The sequence below is a fragment of the Cladophialophora carrionii genome (genome assembly GCF_000365165.1).
Source record: "Cladophialophora carrionii CBS 160.54 unplaced genomic scaffold supercont1.12, whole genome shotgun sequence".
In the NCBI taxonomy this organism is placed as follows: Eukaryota; Fungi; Ascomycota; class Eurotiomycetes; order Chaetothyriales; family Herpotrichiellaceae; genus Cladophialophora; species Cladophialophora carrionii.
The window spans coordinates 496,697-511,975 of NW_008481819.1; the positions used below are offsets into that span (position 1 = coordinate 496,697).

A 15,279-nucleotide genomic window follows, 5' to 3' on the forward strand; every position below is an offset into this window, starting at 1 on the left:
TTCGTTGAGATCGACGCCAACGACGGTATTAGAGCCAATGGGAAATCACCAAGAGTTTGGACTACCGGCATCAGTGCCAGACTTGGCTTCGACTTATCCAAGCAATTGATACAAAGTCGTTTTCTTGAGAGATACACGGACTACATGGAGAACGCGCTCCGCGTGTAGATGAAATCAAATGCAACAACTGATGTTGAGGTTGCGCTTCCATCGTGGATTTTCATGGAAAAATGCCAACTTTCGAAGTTACCGATTCGGTCGGAACGGACACCAGACCCATGTCCACCTCGACCGAGACCTTCCCTTTCGGGTAGCATGGCAATGTTGATCAGTCAGTGGCTACGAGCAAAAGAGAGAGCCCACTTGCAAGCTGCACGCCTTGTGGAGCCGAGTAGCTTCTAGGAGCACAGGATAAATGATCCTTCCTACAGTAGGCCAAAGCACTCGGAGGACAGAGAAGTCCTCGTAACTCGTGCTCCATACATGAGCCCATCAAAGGCCGGTGCGGGTACGCAGCGAGAATGGGTAGTGATCCTCATATTTCATCGAGCCAGATGATCTCGTGGAGATTGTAGCTACGAAGCACGACAGCATTACGGAGACGTCAGTCAGGTTCCGCAGTTAGCAGTTTAACCGGTTATGGGATCAGCTCCGTCGCGTGCATCATGCAAACAAGTACGATCCCATTCGGAGATGGAGCAACAAGACAGGTGGCAGCACATCGCATATCATTTCCAGTGTACGCGTAGTACTTCCTCTGCAAGGCGAGGGCGGCGTGTCTCTGTTGAACTTCCGGACGTGTCGACGAAGCACGGGATGCAGATGCCGAACCTGAAGAGGGCTGCTCGGTGGAACAGGCATCTGTCTCTCCGGGGCGCCTCCGCAATAATAAATCAAAATCGTTGCGAGGCGCTGGCTGACCACGTTCAATATTCTCAGCCATCTAATTTTCGTCGCTGCAAACAGTGCCGGAACACAGTATCTCGCAGGATGGCAGCATATTACCGGTGCAAGGACAAGGGTGACAATGGAGATTTATCGAAACTTCTCCAATTTGCACCGAGATGACCCTGGTACCACCCATACCCTAGCACTCCACCTGGCTTCAACCGTGCATCCTGGCTAGCCGAAATTGTCGTTGGTGTCGGCAAGCAGGCTTCCCCAGAATTTGCTGGACGCCACCCTCCAATCAGTGGCGGCACTAAGTCGCCTCGAGTTCGCTTGGCTCTGTTTCGCAACGGTGTCTTTTCGTCCGTCTCACCGACGCCAACAATTCTTCTACTGGGGACGTATCGAATGCCGCCACAAGACGATGCCCAAGCGCTCGCTCCACAGACCCTACTTTGACGCGGTCGAAGTAATATGCGGGGAATAATATCCCTTTGAGAAGGCGCAAATACTCCGTACTTTGTAAAGACTTTTGACCCGGCTAACCAGTCGTCATCGCAGCAAGGCCAGAGGCAGAAGCCTAGGCAACATGACCTATTTTGCACAATCGCGTGACCGGGGGTGGTAGCATGACCCAAGAGTTGGCCACTCTGAATGGAAATGGAGGTGCAAGCAGGCTACGGAGTACCGACTCACTGTTTTGTTGCGGAGATCACATTGAGATGCATCCGCATCTGCGTTGACGGCAGTGAGGGTGGTGGCACTGTCAAGCGCGGTCTGGCATGAACCTTCCCATCAGATTCCGGAAGCGTTTGCAGGAGGATTGGCAGACGCAGCTGCGGAGTACTTGAGGACACAGTACTGGCTACTCAGTGGCTTGAAGGCCAGTTATAGGAGCGTGCCTCACGGCACGTACTCCATCAGTATGCGACTTACCCGGAGATACAAGCGTTCAAGCAGTAAACTGTTGGGCGGTCCTCCGTCTTCCGTACTTCAGCCATCTTGCTTTGCAAGCGACACGAGACAGGCCACACTCCTAGGGTTCATACTCCGTACCAAGAGGGAAGGCCACAAGGCACGTCGTCACGAATCGGTGGCGACCGCTGCCAACAACCACTCCAGCATCATCAAGGAGGTTGGCAGGCCAGATGTTCTCTCCTCGTCGAATCCCATGACGAGGATGAGTTGGCTGGTGAGTGCCAACTTCGACCACTGCAAATCTTGAAGTCGGCAAGTCGGAGGACGGGGAAAAAAGCACCGACCTACCGACGCTAAACCTCAACCTTTGCACTGGCGACGTAGGCAGCAGCCAATCACAGCAGGCACACGCACCATTGCATCAGTAGGTCGCCGCCAATTTGTTCTCCAGGCATGTATAGAGGTGCTGGAGAATGCATATCGTGCCATGTACCTTGCTTCGAACATGTCGAAGGAGTTGGTGATCGAATAGTTACCCGCGTAGTCCGTACTGGTTTCACTTTCCCTGAAGCCCAAGGAGTTGATCTAAGAGTTCCAACCAAGGACGTCTTGCCGCGTTTGATATCGCCTGGTCACTAAGAACGAGAATGGGCGTGAAGGATCAATATGTCCGGGTGTGTATTGCGCTTCGGGCATGGGACTCTACCGCAGCAGCCACGCGGCTTGGAGCATACGTAGGAAAGTTAGTACTGTATAGTTCGCAAGTCGTAGTGGCCGTTGCAAGTTTGCCCCTCCGTGCCGGTGGCTTTTCCAAAGACGCACAATAAGGTAATGAAGCCTAATCAGCCAATTTATTGCGATCACCCGGCAATCTCATTTGACAGGCTGCGTTGATGTCTTTCATCCCATGCTTGCAGTCGGGATAACTGAGATGTTGCCAATAACCCGTCTCACTATACGAGTATAGAAAATGCGAGACAACCAAGGCGATGCGTATTCCGTATGTGCACACGCGAGGTGAAATCTGTTCCTGGATGGCGAGACGTGACTCGGGAGTATGCGCATTCTCTGCTGATCGAAATGCCGATCCGTGAGGGCATTCGCAAAACTCTGCAGGCCACGAGGTGAGCCAAGAGCCGCGCCTCCACCAAGACCCGTCATTTGAAAGAGGTTGGATAGCATAACGCCGGGTGCGGCAGTGAGCCAGGCTTAACACCGTGCTTGGAGCCTCGATTGGCGTGCTGGAAGCGACGACTCATCAAGCACATCATCAACGCGCATGGTGCTGAGTTCGCTGACCGAATCGGCCAAAGCGAACGACGCAGCAGCGGCTGACTGGGCTGAAGCCCTCACTTGCAGCCTGCGGCCCGGGAGCGCCGTGACTCGGCGAGTGCGTTTCGTGGGCGCTTGGGGCAGAGCGACCGGCTAGGCCGCAAAGAACGCTAGCGGGGGCCGCGGCGTGGGCGTCCGCCGACTCATCACCAAGGGGGGCTTTCACTTTGAGCCGAGCTCTTGACAGAGCCTGGGCTCGGGGCAGGGGGCAGGGAAGAAGCGACAGCTGACCAGGATGCCGAAGCACAGGGGTGGAGCACGGTGGTTGAGGGTTCCGCGTCAGGTGGGAAAGGGTGGGTAAGGATGGACAGGGCCCATGGCTGGCTGCGTCAAGTGCAGCAAAGAATGCATCGAGACTGGCCGGCGTCGCCACAGGGCTCTGAGCGTGACCGGCGGGACCCAGTTCTCGCATCTACGCTGTGCCATGGGCCGCGCAAACAAGTGTGGCGACTTTCGATCCTGCCTATCAAACCCCATCTTGCTGGCGTGTCGGCAAACTCCCCCGTTTCAGGATCAGGCGTGTATATACTCCATCCAACGCCCACCACCCTCCACTACACAGGACCAACACACGCACTCACACAACTCCCCTGAGACCATCTCACCGCGATACGATTACTCGCGAATCTAGGGGCATTGCCTAAACAGCTACAGAAGCTCCAGTGCAGTGCTGATAAACTCTAAATTACACACCTCACCACCGCCTCACGAACCTGACGCAGCCGCTGACTGTATTCAACCTTAACTGAGCGAATTTTCGCTTTTGCAGTCGTCGGGAACCAGACATACAACACCACCAATCCGGTGTTTATTACCGGCCGCTTCTCTCTTTGTTCGACGTCCTTTCTCTCTGTCACAATGACAGACTACCACTACCCTCAGTCGCCCACCATGTCACAAGACAGACATATGGGCTCGTTGGCTGCGGCACTCAAGATGAAGTTGGAAGATCTACCACAGCTCAACATGGCCAACCTCCACACACACCAGCATAAACGCACGTCACTCGATGTACCGAACTCAGCATCATCATTACACTCGGCCTATTCCTTCAGCTCGAGAGCCTCAGAAGACACCGATGTCACAGATCTCACCGTAACGCCAACGGCCCGGTCACGGTCCAGCACATTTGCAAGCACATTCGACAACTCAGAGGAACTCGCCTCGCCTATGCAGCCCTCAGTACCGTGCAAACCACCCTTGAAAGTTGTCCTCGGCACCGCGTCAGTCGGCTCGCACTTGTCTCCTCTAGCAAAGATCACGACGGTGGAAGATGCGTCGAAGTTTTGTGAATCTGTTCCGGTCGAGAGGATACTACGACATCGATACTGCCCGAGCCTACCCAGTCGGGCGAGGTGGCACTTGTGAAAAGCTTTTGGGTGAGGATGAGCTGAGACTGTCAAAGTGGGCGAACGTCTCGACCAAAGTTTCGAGTTTCATGCCGGGCTCACATCGGGCTAAGAATATCGCCATGAGCATTGACCGGTCACTGGATGCCCTGAACACCGACACCGTTGACATCATGTACCTCCACGCTCCGGACCGTGCCACCCCGTTCAAGGAGACCTGCGAGGCCATGAACAAAGCATACCTTGAAGGCAAGTTTGAACGGTTTGGTCTGTCCAACTACTCGGTGGAGGAGGTCGAGGAGATCGTCCGCATCTGCGAGGAGAACGGCTGGGTGAAGCCGTCGGTCTACCAAGGACAGTACAATCCCATCTGCCGAGGCGGCGAGGAGAGACTGTTTGCAGTTCTTCGGGAACACAACATTGCTTTCTACGCCTACAGCCCCTCAGCCTGTGGGTTCTTCTCGAACAAGGTCTCCCGAGCGTCCACAAGGGACAAGAACAGTCGGTGGAATATTGCATCGCCGCTTGGAGCCAAGTACGCTGGCGACTACTTCCATGACCCCCTCTTCGCTGCCGCAGAGGTCGTTCGCCAACAAGCTCGGAAGTACGGCATCTCTGGGCATGCCGCCGCTCTACGATGGACGACCTGGCATTCCCAGCTGGGCGCCGAATATGGCGATGCCATCATTATCGGTGCTTCCAAGCTCTCGCAACTGAAAGAAAACATGGATATCCTTGAACAAGGGCCTCTTCCCGAGCCACTCGTGGAGACCCTGGACGGGGTCTGGGACGATGTGCGCGCTCTTGAGAAGGGCCCCCGCTTTTCCTTTGTCTAAATGTATTACGAACTGGGACGGCGAAGAAACAAAGGCACGTTTACTCGTCATGGGACACGCAAAACAGGAGCTCGGGATGGGCACGGTATGGTGGGCGACCTCGGCATTCGAGGTTTGCATTTTTCGGCAAGAAATCTTGACCCTTGACCTTCGACTTCGATCCCTCAAGTGCTGAGTTGGATCAGTTTTTTGGCTTTTGGACACGAACGTCCTTTTGTGATTGGGCTGTTCGCTGTATGTGTGATGATACCCAATGCGGCTGTATGTTATTTTGAGCAACAGATTATGAAGAATGTCCTTACCGGTCTCTGGAAGACGCAGGATGTCATTGACCAGTCGCGCTGGCGATGGACTGCGTCTCCCGTACACCAAGTCAGACGCATAATGGTGGGAGGTGTGGACAAACCTCACCTCGACCATGATTGACTTTCATAGCAATGAGAAACCCCCATTTCTGGGGCCTACATCTGCAACCTAGGGCCGCCTTGAGTATGCCGGTTTCTAAGTGCCCTTCGCCAGTGTCTTTTCCGTCTGCTTTTGGTGCAAGTGCTTACATTTTCGTCGTCCGCGGCTACACGAGTGAGCAAGAGCAGCTCGAATGCCTACCACTTGTCGCCTTCGGCTGCAGCTAATTCCTACGACTTTCTACGTCGCAGTGGAACCCCACCCAGCACCCATATCGTCTGGGCAGATATGTTTCACAGCGCCCAACAGATGCAAGTGACGAGTCGGGGCATGCCGGCCTCTACTTGGAGCCCGCGAACAGAGGACCTCACTTTGAGAGTTGAGCATCAGCAGGGTGAGAGCCTACTGTGTACGTCCACCCCGCTCTTGGACGCGGGCGCAAGACCGGCACGCTACCGCCTTCCATCGACCGAAGGGATGCGAGACCGTAGACAACACGAGGGTGCCGCACCGCTAGCCGGCAGTGAGGTATTTCCAGCGAATAGCCGTGACCAAATCTTCGAAATCGAGTCCGGCACGCACAGTTGTTGGTGAGGTCCAGGAAATGCACGCTGGGTTCACAGTTCGATCTGATTCGAAGCCAAGCCAGGATCTCTTCTTGACTGCAGACAAAGCCGCCAACCGGTAGCCTTAGTCCGGTGGCCCGTCACAATGACCACACTCCCGTGAGGAGACGGTGGTGTGAATGGTTGGGCCCATCCGGATTCTGTGTCCTCCAACATGCAGAGAAACTCGTCGAAGAGCCAGCCAGCTAGGCGAAAATCATTCGTTGCCAAACGAATGGTGGAGCAACAACCGCTTACCTCGCAAAGTCATTCCCTAGTAGAGAGATGCCTCTCATCAACAAAGGAAGTGATAGTCGCCCTTTGCATCCTGCGGGAACCGGACCCGAGTCAACAGACAAGTGGTGTGTGTGCCGGCACACTCGACATCGGCACTCAGGCGTCCACCACAGTCATGGTCTTGCCACGTTGAAAACACCACCTGGAACGCCATCCCGTGGACACGCAGACGTCAATCAGGTCTTGGTGTCTGTAGACACATCATGACGCGAATTCCTAACCTCAATGTCAGCCGACCGAACACATACTAAGACTTCGTATACGTCGGCTGACAGGCAAACCGTTGACGGGGCGCGTTGCGAAATATGAGCATTATTGTCGGAATTACGGCTCTACCACGGCAGTACTTTCGTCGAAAGGCATCCGCGAGACGGCTTCGACGGTGAGTGGCTTGAGCCGCGCCCTGTACTGGCTACCTCTACTGTGTCCCTTGTAGTGAGAGATACTGTACGAGCTACGAGCTACGAGCTACTCGTACGAGAAGTGCAGCAGAGAAATCGGCTCGCCCCCATCCACGTGGAATAGGTGTGGTGCCTCGTGCCGCATTTTGCCCCGGTGATAGACAGCTAATATCCCCGAAGCGGCAAAGAGTCCTGCGTCCTTTCGCGTGGCACCGGTCGGCACCATGGAGTAATTGAGACACCACTTGACCCGTACCATTCAGTCGGGACTTGTGATGCTTCATGCGCCGGACAGCGTCCAGTAAGCGAGGATAGGAAATCTCTCACAGCGCGGATGCTCGTTTCCAGGAGCCATCAAAAGTGCCAGTGAGCACGAGTAGATTGATGGGCAACTGGGTCAAGTACAGGCGCGTTGGGGAACGGCGGAAAAGAGCCCATGCTCACGCCTACGCCTATGCCTACGCCTTCAGATGCCTCCGTGTCCGAATTGGTCAAACATTTCTCCTGTGGCTGACCGAGTCATTTCAGCGCGCTGCACACTGGAGTCAGGAGCCAGGCCAGGAGACAGCCGGAGGAGGGAAAGCCACAAGATTCCGCATACCCATCCCTACACTATCCCCACCTCACCCGCTTTCTTCAGGCAGGAACATTTAGCGCCCACAGTGCTGACAGAACCGACGACGAGTAAAACGCTGCCTCAGTTTATCCCTCCTGACTCCTGCAGGGGTTCTGGAAATGCAAGACTCCCTTCACCCGTGCCCTTCTCCTTTCTGGTATTATGGCGTTTCTATCTCTGGAACCTCCTGCATGAGAGATTCTCTTACTTGTTACTGCATGGCGTGCAGACACGAGACCTTTCGAAGATCACTAGAGACTGTGAAATGTGAGCTGCGTGCGCAACCAGGAGGGGCAACTCGATGACAAGAGTCTGACCAGGGCTTATGTGGCGTTCGATATCGCTATCGATAGTGACCCTTTCGCCTCCCCGCAGGGCATATCGATAAGTACGAACTTGCGTTTATCGATAGCAGGTATCGGCTCGCTTACGAGAAGGATGGATTGGTGGTGGTTCGGTGGGTGAGTGAGTGGACCGCGGACGAGGACCGACCGCTCAATTTTCCCGGGGGCCGCCTCCTTAATGGCTGAACCGTGGCGCAGCCCCCAATGTACTCCATACATGACTGAGTACGAGGACAAGTTACTCGCCCACAGTAGGGTAAGCTTGGGTCTCCAATCGCCATGATGTTCGCGCTGTGCTCTTCCTGAGTAACCTTCTCACCAGACCGTTCAGAGTACCTCGTACCGTGTTCGTCTAGGGACCACCGTAAGCTCGCCGAGCGCATTACATTACATATCAAGAGCCCGAATGCCAAATCAAGTCATCCAGGCCACAAGGCCCCAAAGCGACAGAGAACCGCCGGCAAATTTGCCTCGATGCTGACAGACGTCCTGCGGAACAAACTGTCATGTAGGAACCCGAGAGCCCTCCTGATCCTGCGGCCCTATGATGTGAAGGATGGCGGCAGACGGCACATCCTCTGCTTCATCAGGCATCAGGCGCTGAAGGGGGACGGGCTTACCACATACAAACCTACTTGGGTACTCAGTACACACCTACACACGGACCCACATACTTCGTACTGTCTACTGGGTACGAGTACCTGCTATGACGCGCTCGAGATCCTTTAAGCTGACAGTCAGTCATTCACTTGGACCCTCAGGTGTCAGAAGTCAAGAGTCATCTTCTCCACGTTACCACTAGTGCCCTTGCACAGGACTGGACAGCTCGTACCTGAGACGGTGAATATGCATCAGCATCTGCGCGTGCATCTGCGTGTGCGTTTGCGTGTGCACCTCATCAAAGCCCGCCATTGAGGGTGTGTATGTGTCTGTGCTTCGGTGCACACGCGCCAACTGCAAGTCCTCCCTCTAGCGGTACGCGGACGCGCCGGCGCATCTTACCATCCACTTCGACAACGACAACAACAACACGACCATGGTTATGTCTCAGTTGTACACCATCACCAGCAGCGAGCGAGGGTGTTTGTCCGTCCGCGGCGTCACCGTAGCTGAAATCGCTCGCTCGCCGGCGATGGCGGTCACCTTTGAATCGCCTGAATGGACATTTACTGTGATGCGATATCCCCTTTGCATAAAGTATGCATACTCCCAAACTCGTATGCTTCTAGCTACCGTTCACAGTAGGTGGTCCACAATCCTCTTAATCACGAGGTTCATGCCGTGCGTACGAGTCCATGATCCGCGATCCTCTCAATCACGAGCTTCATTGCGTGCGTACCTACGTACCCGTACTCATACCCACACTCGTACTGGATTGGACTGGACTGGACCTCATACGGGGATAGGTAAGCGATCTTCAGTGTCCTTCCCTTTCTTTTCCCTTTTGTCTTGCCAACGCAGTCAGCATTCCTCCCGCCGACCGGCATCATCGCCAGCACACGAGGACGGGGACGCAAGACATAATGTACTCGGTCGAGGACTCGGTCGAGGACTCGGTCGAGGACTCGGTCGAGGACTCGGACGAGGACTCGGACGAGTGATTAATGCATGCGAGCAGCCCTGTCAGTCAGCGCCCAGGATCCCAGCGGTCCCGGGCTGATCTGCGTCGAATGTGATGTGTATGTACACTGTAGTGCGTGAAGCCGAGTTGGAGCATCAACGACGGCAACGATAGCAACGACGACGATAGCAACGACGACGATAGCAACGACGACGATAGCAACGACGACGATAGCAACGACGACGGGCGTATAGATTACATGACGAACTATATATGTACGTATGTATATATGTGTGTATACATATACAGTGTGTCCACAGTATATGTCGGTACTACCATCTATATCTTATATGTAGATATTACATGTAGACGCCACGCCACGCTACCCCACGCTACGCCATACCATACCATATAATACCGTGGAAGGAGGTGACGATCGCGTTTAGTAGCTTCGTAGCCTCGTAGTCTACTCGTACAGTAATCGTACTCGTAGTCGCCTCGACCCGACGAGGTACGAGGTAGACGATCAGCACTGCCTGCCTGCCTGCCTGCCAGCTGTCTGTCTGTCTGTCTAATCGTCTATTCGTCCATCCGAATGCACTTCTCTAATGCCCAGCCTTGCGGATGATGTGTCTGTCGCAAGATATACCGTATATGCACATTTAGGTGCGAGTGCGAGCGCGAACGCGAACATCAAAGTCGATCGATCGTTGCTGTTCCCCGGCTCTAGCTCTCTGTCGATCTTGGTCTCGGTCTTGATTGACGTCGCTCGCGTTGAGTGGACCGTAACTCCACTGTGATACCTCGAAATAGGTCAGGGGTGAGTGCCATGTAATTGCTGTACGTGGCGCGGCGAAGCAAGAGTAACTACCTAGGTAGACTCACGCGGTCGGAGTGCACTACCTCACATTCGGTCTCGTCGTACAATATCGCGCACCCTGGGGCCATGTCGATGTAGTCATTCACCGTCGAATGAGTGAGTGAGTGAGTGACCGACTGACTGACTGACTCGTGGACTGACTGACTTACTGGTGGACTGATCGGCGGGACGGCCTGGGTTGTCCATCCGCGTAATTACTGTGTACTTGTACTCGCGACTCTGACCTCGAATGGAAAGGCCTGTGCATTTCAACACCCTGTGCATTTCAGTCCGAGTCCTTGCCCAGTCTTAGTGCCATCTAGGCCGACATAAGCAATGACGAAACAACGGACTACGCACGAGTATCGATTAATGGATGTGTGCAGTTGGCCGCCTCGATATCTGATGTCTGATGTCTGACATTCAATTCTGACGAGGAAGTGGACGTGGCTGGACATGGCTGGACATCGACGTGGATTGACGTTGCCCATGGTTATTTACAACACTGGAGCAGACCACAAGGTCGTCTCCGTATGTATGTATGCAACGAGGCAAAGATCACATACATACGTACGTACGTACGTACTGCTCTGCCACGCGAAAATGACTGATACACTCGTTCGCATAGGATTTTCGGGGTCTTCCCCATGTCATAATACAGGTGCGCGAAGGAACTATACAACTTGCCGTGGAAGGCGTAGCTATGAGAACTCATAGGGGATGTGCTCTTTACTTGCAGCTAAACCACCTCGCATTGACTTGACTTTGTCTTCAATATGACGATTCCACTCGATGGCGATAGCAATAACGCCACACCGTCTTTGTCCTGTGGTGAACTTGAGCCTCGACTTGACCTCGAGCTGTGCTCTCAACATGGCTCGGCGGTTCGCAAAGCATTGTACACCGTGAATGCCACGTCATGGACCTGCGCACCCACTCCACAAGTCGCGCTCTCTCAGCAGCAGAGCTCAGGCCCCGTTCATTGTGGTTCGCTCGCATGTCCTGTCTCTGCTGCATTGGTGCAGAACACAGCCAGTTTGTGGCCATCCAGAATTGCGAACCTAGAAGCAGAGGGATTTTCTTCACGTCTTCAATACAGCTGGATCTCGATCCTCCCTACCTGACCGATAGCAAATTGGAATACAGGAGCGTCAATCACCTACCACATGGATGGATGCATGGATAGTGGTTCTTCAGGACCACTGGTGTTGAAATGGGGCCTCGTGGCCCTTCTCTACCTTTGACACATGGCCTGTCAATGTGCGCTTGTGCTTTACTCCCCACGTATATTGTACAACCTCCCAGACGCCACAGAGACACAAAGGGTATTTGGTGTAACTTGGCTGCCAACCCTTCAGGCGACATGACACCGCTTTCTTGCCATCCCCAGATTGTTTATTCAGAGAACGTAATGTCCCTCCGCACCGACCGAGACATGCCAGCGAGCAGGAAGTGACACTATAATGGTTGTGATAGCACAGTTAGAGTTCACAGAGTTCAGATCGAATCGGCGAGGCATGAAGACGCGGGAAATAGAAACCAGTCGACGATGCCTCCTTTGGTAAATGCCAACCCCCCAGTCTGGGGAAGTTGCACACCTTTGACACGGTGAGGGTGAGGGATTGGGATGAACAATGCAGGGATGGCGCTGAAGATTTGGATTGGCCTGTGAAGTGTGCACAAACTGGGGATGGCTGTACATTGCACACTCTCGACACCGGCTCAATCCAGAAGGCCGTGACACAGCGCCAATCCGGGAAGTCCCCTGCTATCGCTGCCGTAGACAGGGTCCCGGTGTGACGATGGACGACATGAAATCTGGAACGTGACTAGCGAGGTTGGCAAGGTCGGCAAGGTTGGCAAGGTCGGCAATCCCTGCGGTGAAGCATGAGCATCGCCAGGCTTTGCGCGTAGTACGGCATAAGGGACGAAACATGAAATCTGTCCCTGCATCCTGGGCCGGCAACAGTCGTCAATGCTCGTCCCAATCCCCAATCGTATGGCTCCTCACTTCTTGCCTTGGCTCGACTGTCCCCAGGTTGAAACAGGCAGGGAAACACAGCTCTTGTCGAACGAGGTCCGCCGCAGACCTCATCAGTGTTGTCGGTCAAACTGCCAGTTCCGCCATACGCTGCAATCGACCTGCCGTAAGTCTAATACTCCCCTGAATAAGGGTGGAGATGTGACGAGTAGAGCTGCTGGGCTGATATCCTCGCGCTGTCTGATTCTAGCAGACTTCAGAGACGGATGCATCATCACGATGACAGGTCCAAGCAGAGAGACAGAGACTGGCCCAGACGCTTGGACACAGGATCACCTGGGAATTCCATCCGTTTCTGCGGTGCAACCAGGAGCCTAGTCTCCTCGTCCAAGCCAGGTCATTGTAGAATGGTTCACGACCGATTGCGCCAACTTCGCCAGCCACAGTTCGATTTGCATGTTGTGCCTCCAGGAGATGTGTTTCTTGTTCACTGACTGTAGATGCAGCCTCGAGGAATGCTATTCGGATACAGGGAGGGTGGGCATTACTGTCATGCAGTGTAGCCTTTCCACACGTCAGTCAGAATGGAGCATCCACAACATCAGTAACACTGCTTCTTTTCTGCATGTGACATGGAACGTGTCAATCTGTCAACCTCGGTGGCAGACAGTCGGTGGATAGGTTGTGCGGTCTCGTTGAGAAGCCAGACACAGCATCCTGGTCTTGTCCATGCAGCCCTATCCCGAAGCGGGCTGGGCCAGTCCGAAATCGACATGGGGTGGCGACGTGGTGCACGAGTACGAAAGGACCGTTTGGCCTGCATGAGCCAGACAGGTCGTGATGAGGAATGCGCAAAGACATGGTCGGCACTAGTTGGGTCAACATCAGCTGCTGAACAGCCCAATATGCAGGAATGCAGGACTGTGTTAAGCTACTGCAGCACACCTAGCCGAGTCGACGTCTAAGCGAGACGCGTGTGAAAAGTTCGATCCAGAACGATTGCCCGCTTGGGAAGGGGAGCCCGATTTGTATCGTTAGACGGCACGGCGCATCTTCAGCCGCGTGGGTGGGCAGCGAGATTGGAGAGGTTCGGGGCTTGCATAGATGTTGCAGACACGAGATCGTTATCAAATAATTAATTAATGAATGGGTGTGCAAGTCACTTGGTCCGGAGTGGCTGAATACCGACGAGCTGGAATCGATCAAGGTTTGAAGACGCTTCAGGCTGAGAAGATGCAGCCGTCGGGTGGCGTCCGTGGCAAGCACGCATGCGGGCGGTCAAGCCGTCAACGAGAACGTGGAGGTCCCGCTGCCACTGTCGAGGCAGTGAGTGTCTCACATGTTACAGATCCAGAGCGGGCGAGAACAAGCGGGGTATGTGAAAAGGTGGATTGGATGTCTTTCTCAAGGCTGAAGCACATCCGTAGTCATCGGGCTTCAGCGACGAATCACAAGGGAGAGCCATGCAAGATCAAAGATGCTTTGATTCCCTGCCCGAAGCGAGCTGCAAGATGCATCTGTACCGTAGCTTGTCAGTGTTGGTCTTGGTCAATGCCAATACAAATTCCCCAGTCCAAGTTCCGATGGGTTTCGTGATTGTCGACCCATATTCTGCAAGTGCTCCATCACAGCCACATCAGCGGGTCGTTGGCGGATAGGCAGGTCGCATGTAAAGGTACTCTTCGGAGTCGGGTGTCTCTCTGGCACCCAGGCGCATGACATCTTCGCCAAACTTTACTTCGTCAGCGTTGACATGCTGAACCGAAGTCTCTCGAGCATCCATCTCCCCAAGATCCTTGACGACATAGACTTGACGGGCTAGATGAGTACCGATGGTGTGCCAGACGCCGCTTGCACCGGGGAAAAGTGTACCGACCACTCCTTTTTGGTAAGACTCCTGAAGAGCCTGTTGACACCTGCGCCACATCGACCTCTTACTGTCCCTGGTACGTGCTGTGTTGCTCTGGAGAACAAGTCGCGTTAGTCTCAAGCCCCAAAAGGAGAGGATGAACTTACGGTGCCGTCTACCCAGGAAAGGCCAGCTGGCGGCAAGACGAAGGGCGGAGTGAGCGCTCTGAGACCTGTGCGCAACGCAGCTGCGTCGTGGACGTACTGTGGTTCAATCCAATGGTATGCTGCCATGATCTGTGCAAGATCGGCGACACGCCACCAGGGAGCACACGAGTATACAGCCTCAGCCGATCGGCGACGGACCTAACATTCGGCGAAGACGACTTTGATGGCCATGGTGCCAGCATTGATCTCATTTTCCAGCTTGTCTTTCAGTATAACACATGCTGCCAGCGCTCGCTTGCTGACGGCCTTCAAGTACGCAGCCGCCTGATTCAGAGCAATGAAAGGGGCTCTAGCGGGGTCTGGAGTGTCGTAAGGCGGAGCGATATAAATGGTAATGGTTGAACACTCATGCCATGGGAATCCAATGAATGATGCTAAGTCTGGTTTGACGTCGCTGATGTGCAGAATCCAGGAATCGCCTTCTTTGTATGCTGGCGGCTCTTCTGGTGGAGTTTCGTAGCAGGAAAAGTCAGGTGGGACATCTTGGGCGCTCGTCATGATGGAGAGCTGTTGGGTGGAAGCAAAAGCCCTAAGTGTTACAGATGCGAGCGGCAATCGAAGATGCGTGTAAGTAAGATGTGCTGTGAGTGAACCGGGAGAGATTGATGAAGCAGGCTGAGTGAGGGAGGATGGGAGAGGACTATTTGAGGGCTGCGTTGCAAGCGGGAGGCGCCTTCCGGGCAAATCATCCCGAGCATCGTCGGCTCTAGCCCTGCAAATGGCATGGCACCTACCTCGAAAATCTGGTTGACCAGTATCTATGGCTAACCACAGGAAACCTTTGATGAAGCTGCGGCACAGGCCGGATGAG

General features: G+C 54.2%; 3 protein-coding genes across 3 annotated transcripts; 1 reads left to right on the forward strand and 2 right to left on the reverse strand.

Moving 5' to 3' along the window:
- Positions 1-3,996: 3,996 nt before the first annotated feature.
- Positions 3,997-5,323, forward strand: G647_10146 (uncharacterized protein; the record flags this gene model as incomplete). The annotated part of the gene is made up of 2 exons (XM_008726138.1): positions 3,997-4,361; positions 4,396-5,323. The coding sequence occupies 2 exons, from the start codon at positions 3,997-3,999 to the stop codon at positions 5,321-5,323; spliced, it is 1,293 nt and encodes a 430-aa protein (XP_008724360.1).
- An 8,705-nt stretch (positions 5,324-14,028) lies between these two features.
- On the reverse strand, positions 14,029-14,534 carry G647_10147 (uncharacterized protein; the record flags this gene model as incomplete). Its single annotated transcript, XM_008726139.1, has 2 exons — positions 14,029-14,355; positions 14,409-14,534. The coding sequence occupies 2 exons, from the start codon at positions 14,532-14,534 to the stop codon at positions 14,029-14,031; spliced, it is 453 nt and encodes a 150-aa protein (XP_008724361.1).
- Positions 14,535-14,606: 72 nt separating this feature from the next.
- G647_10148 (uncharacterized protein) lies at positions 14,607-14,966 on the reverse strand (the record flags this gene model as incomplete). Its single annotated transcript, XM_008726140.1, has 1 exon — positions 14,607-14,966. One exon carries the CDS (start codon positions 14,964-14,966, stop codon positions 14,607-14,609), a length of 360 nt encoding a protein of 119 aa, XP_008724362.1.
- Positions 14,967-15,279: the final 313 nt, after the last annotated feature.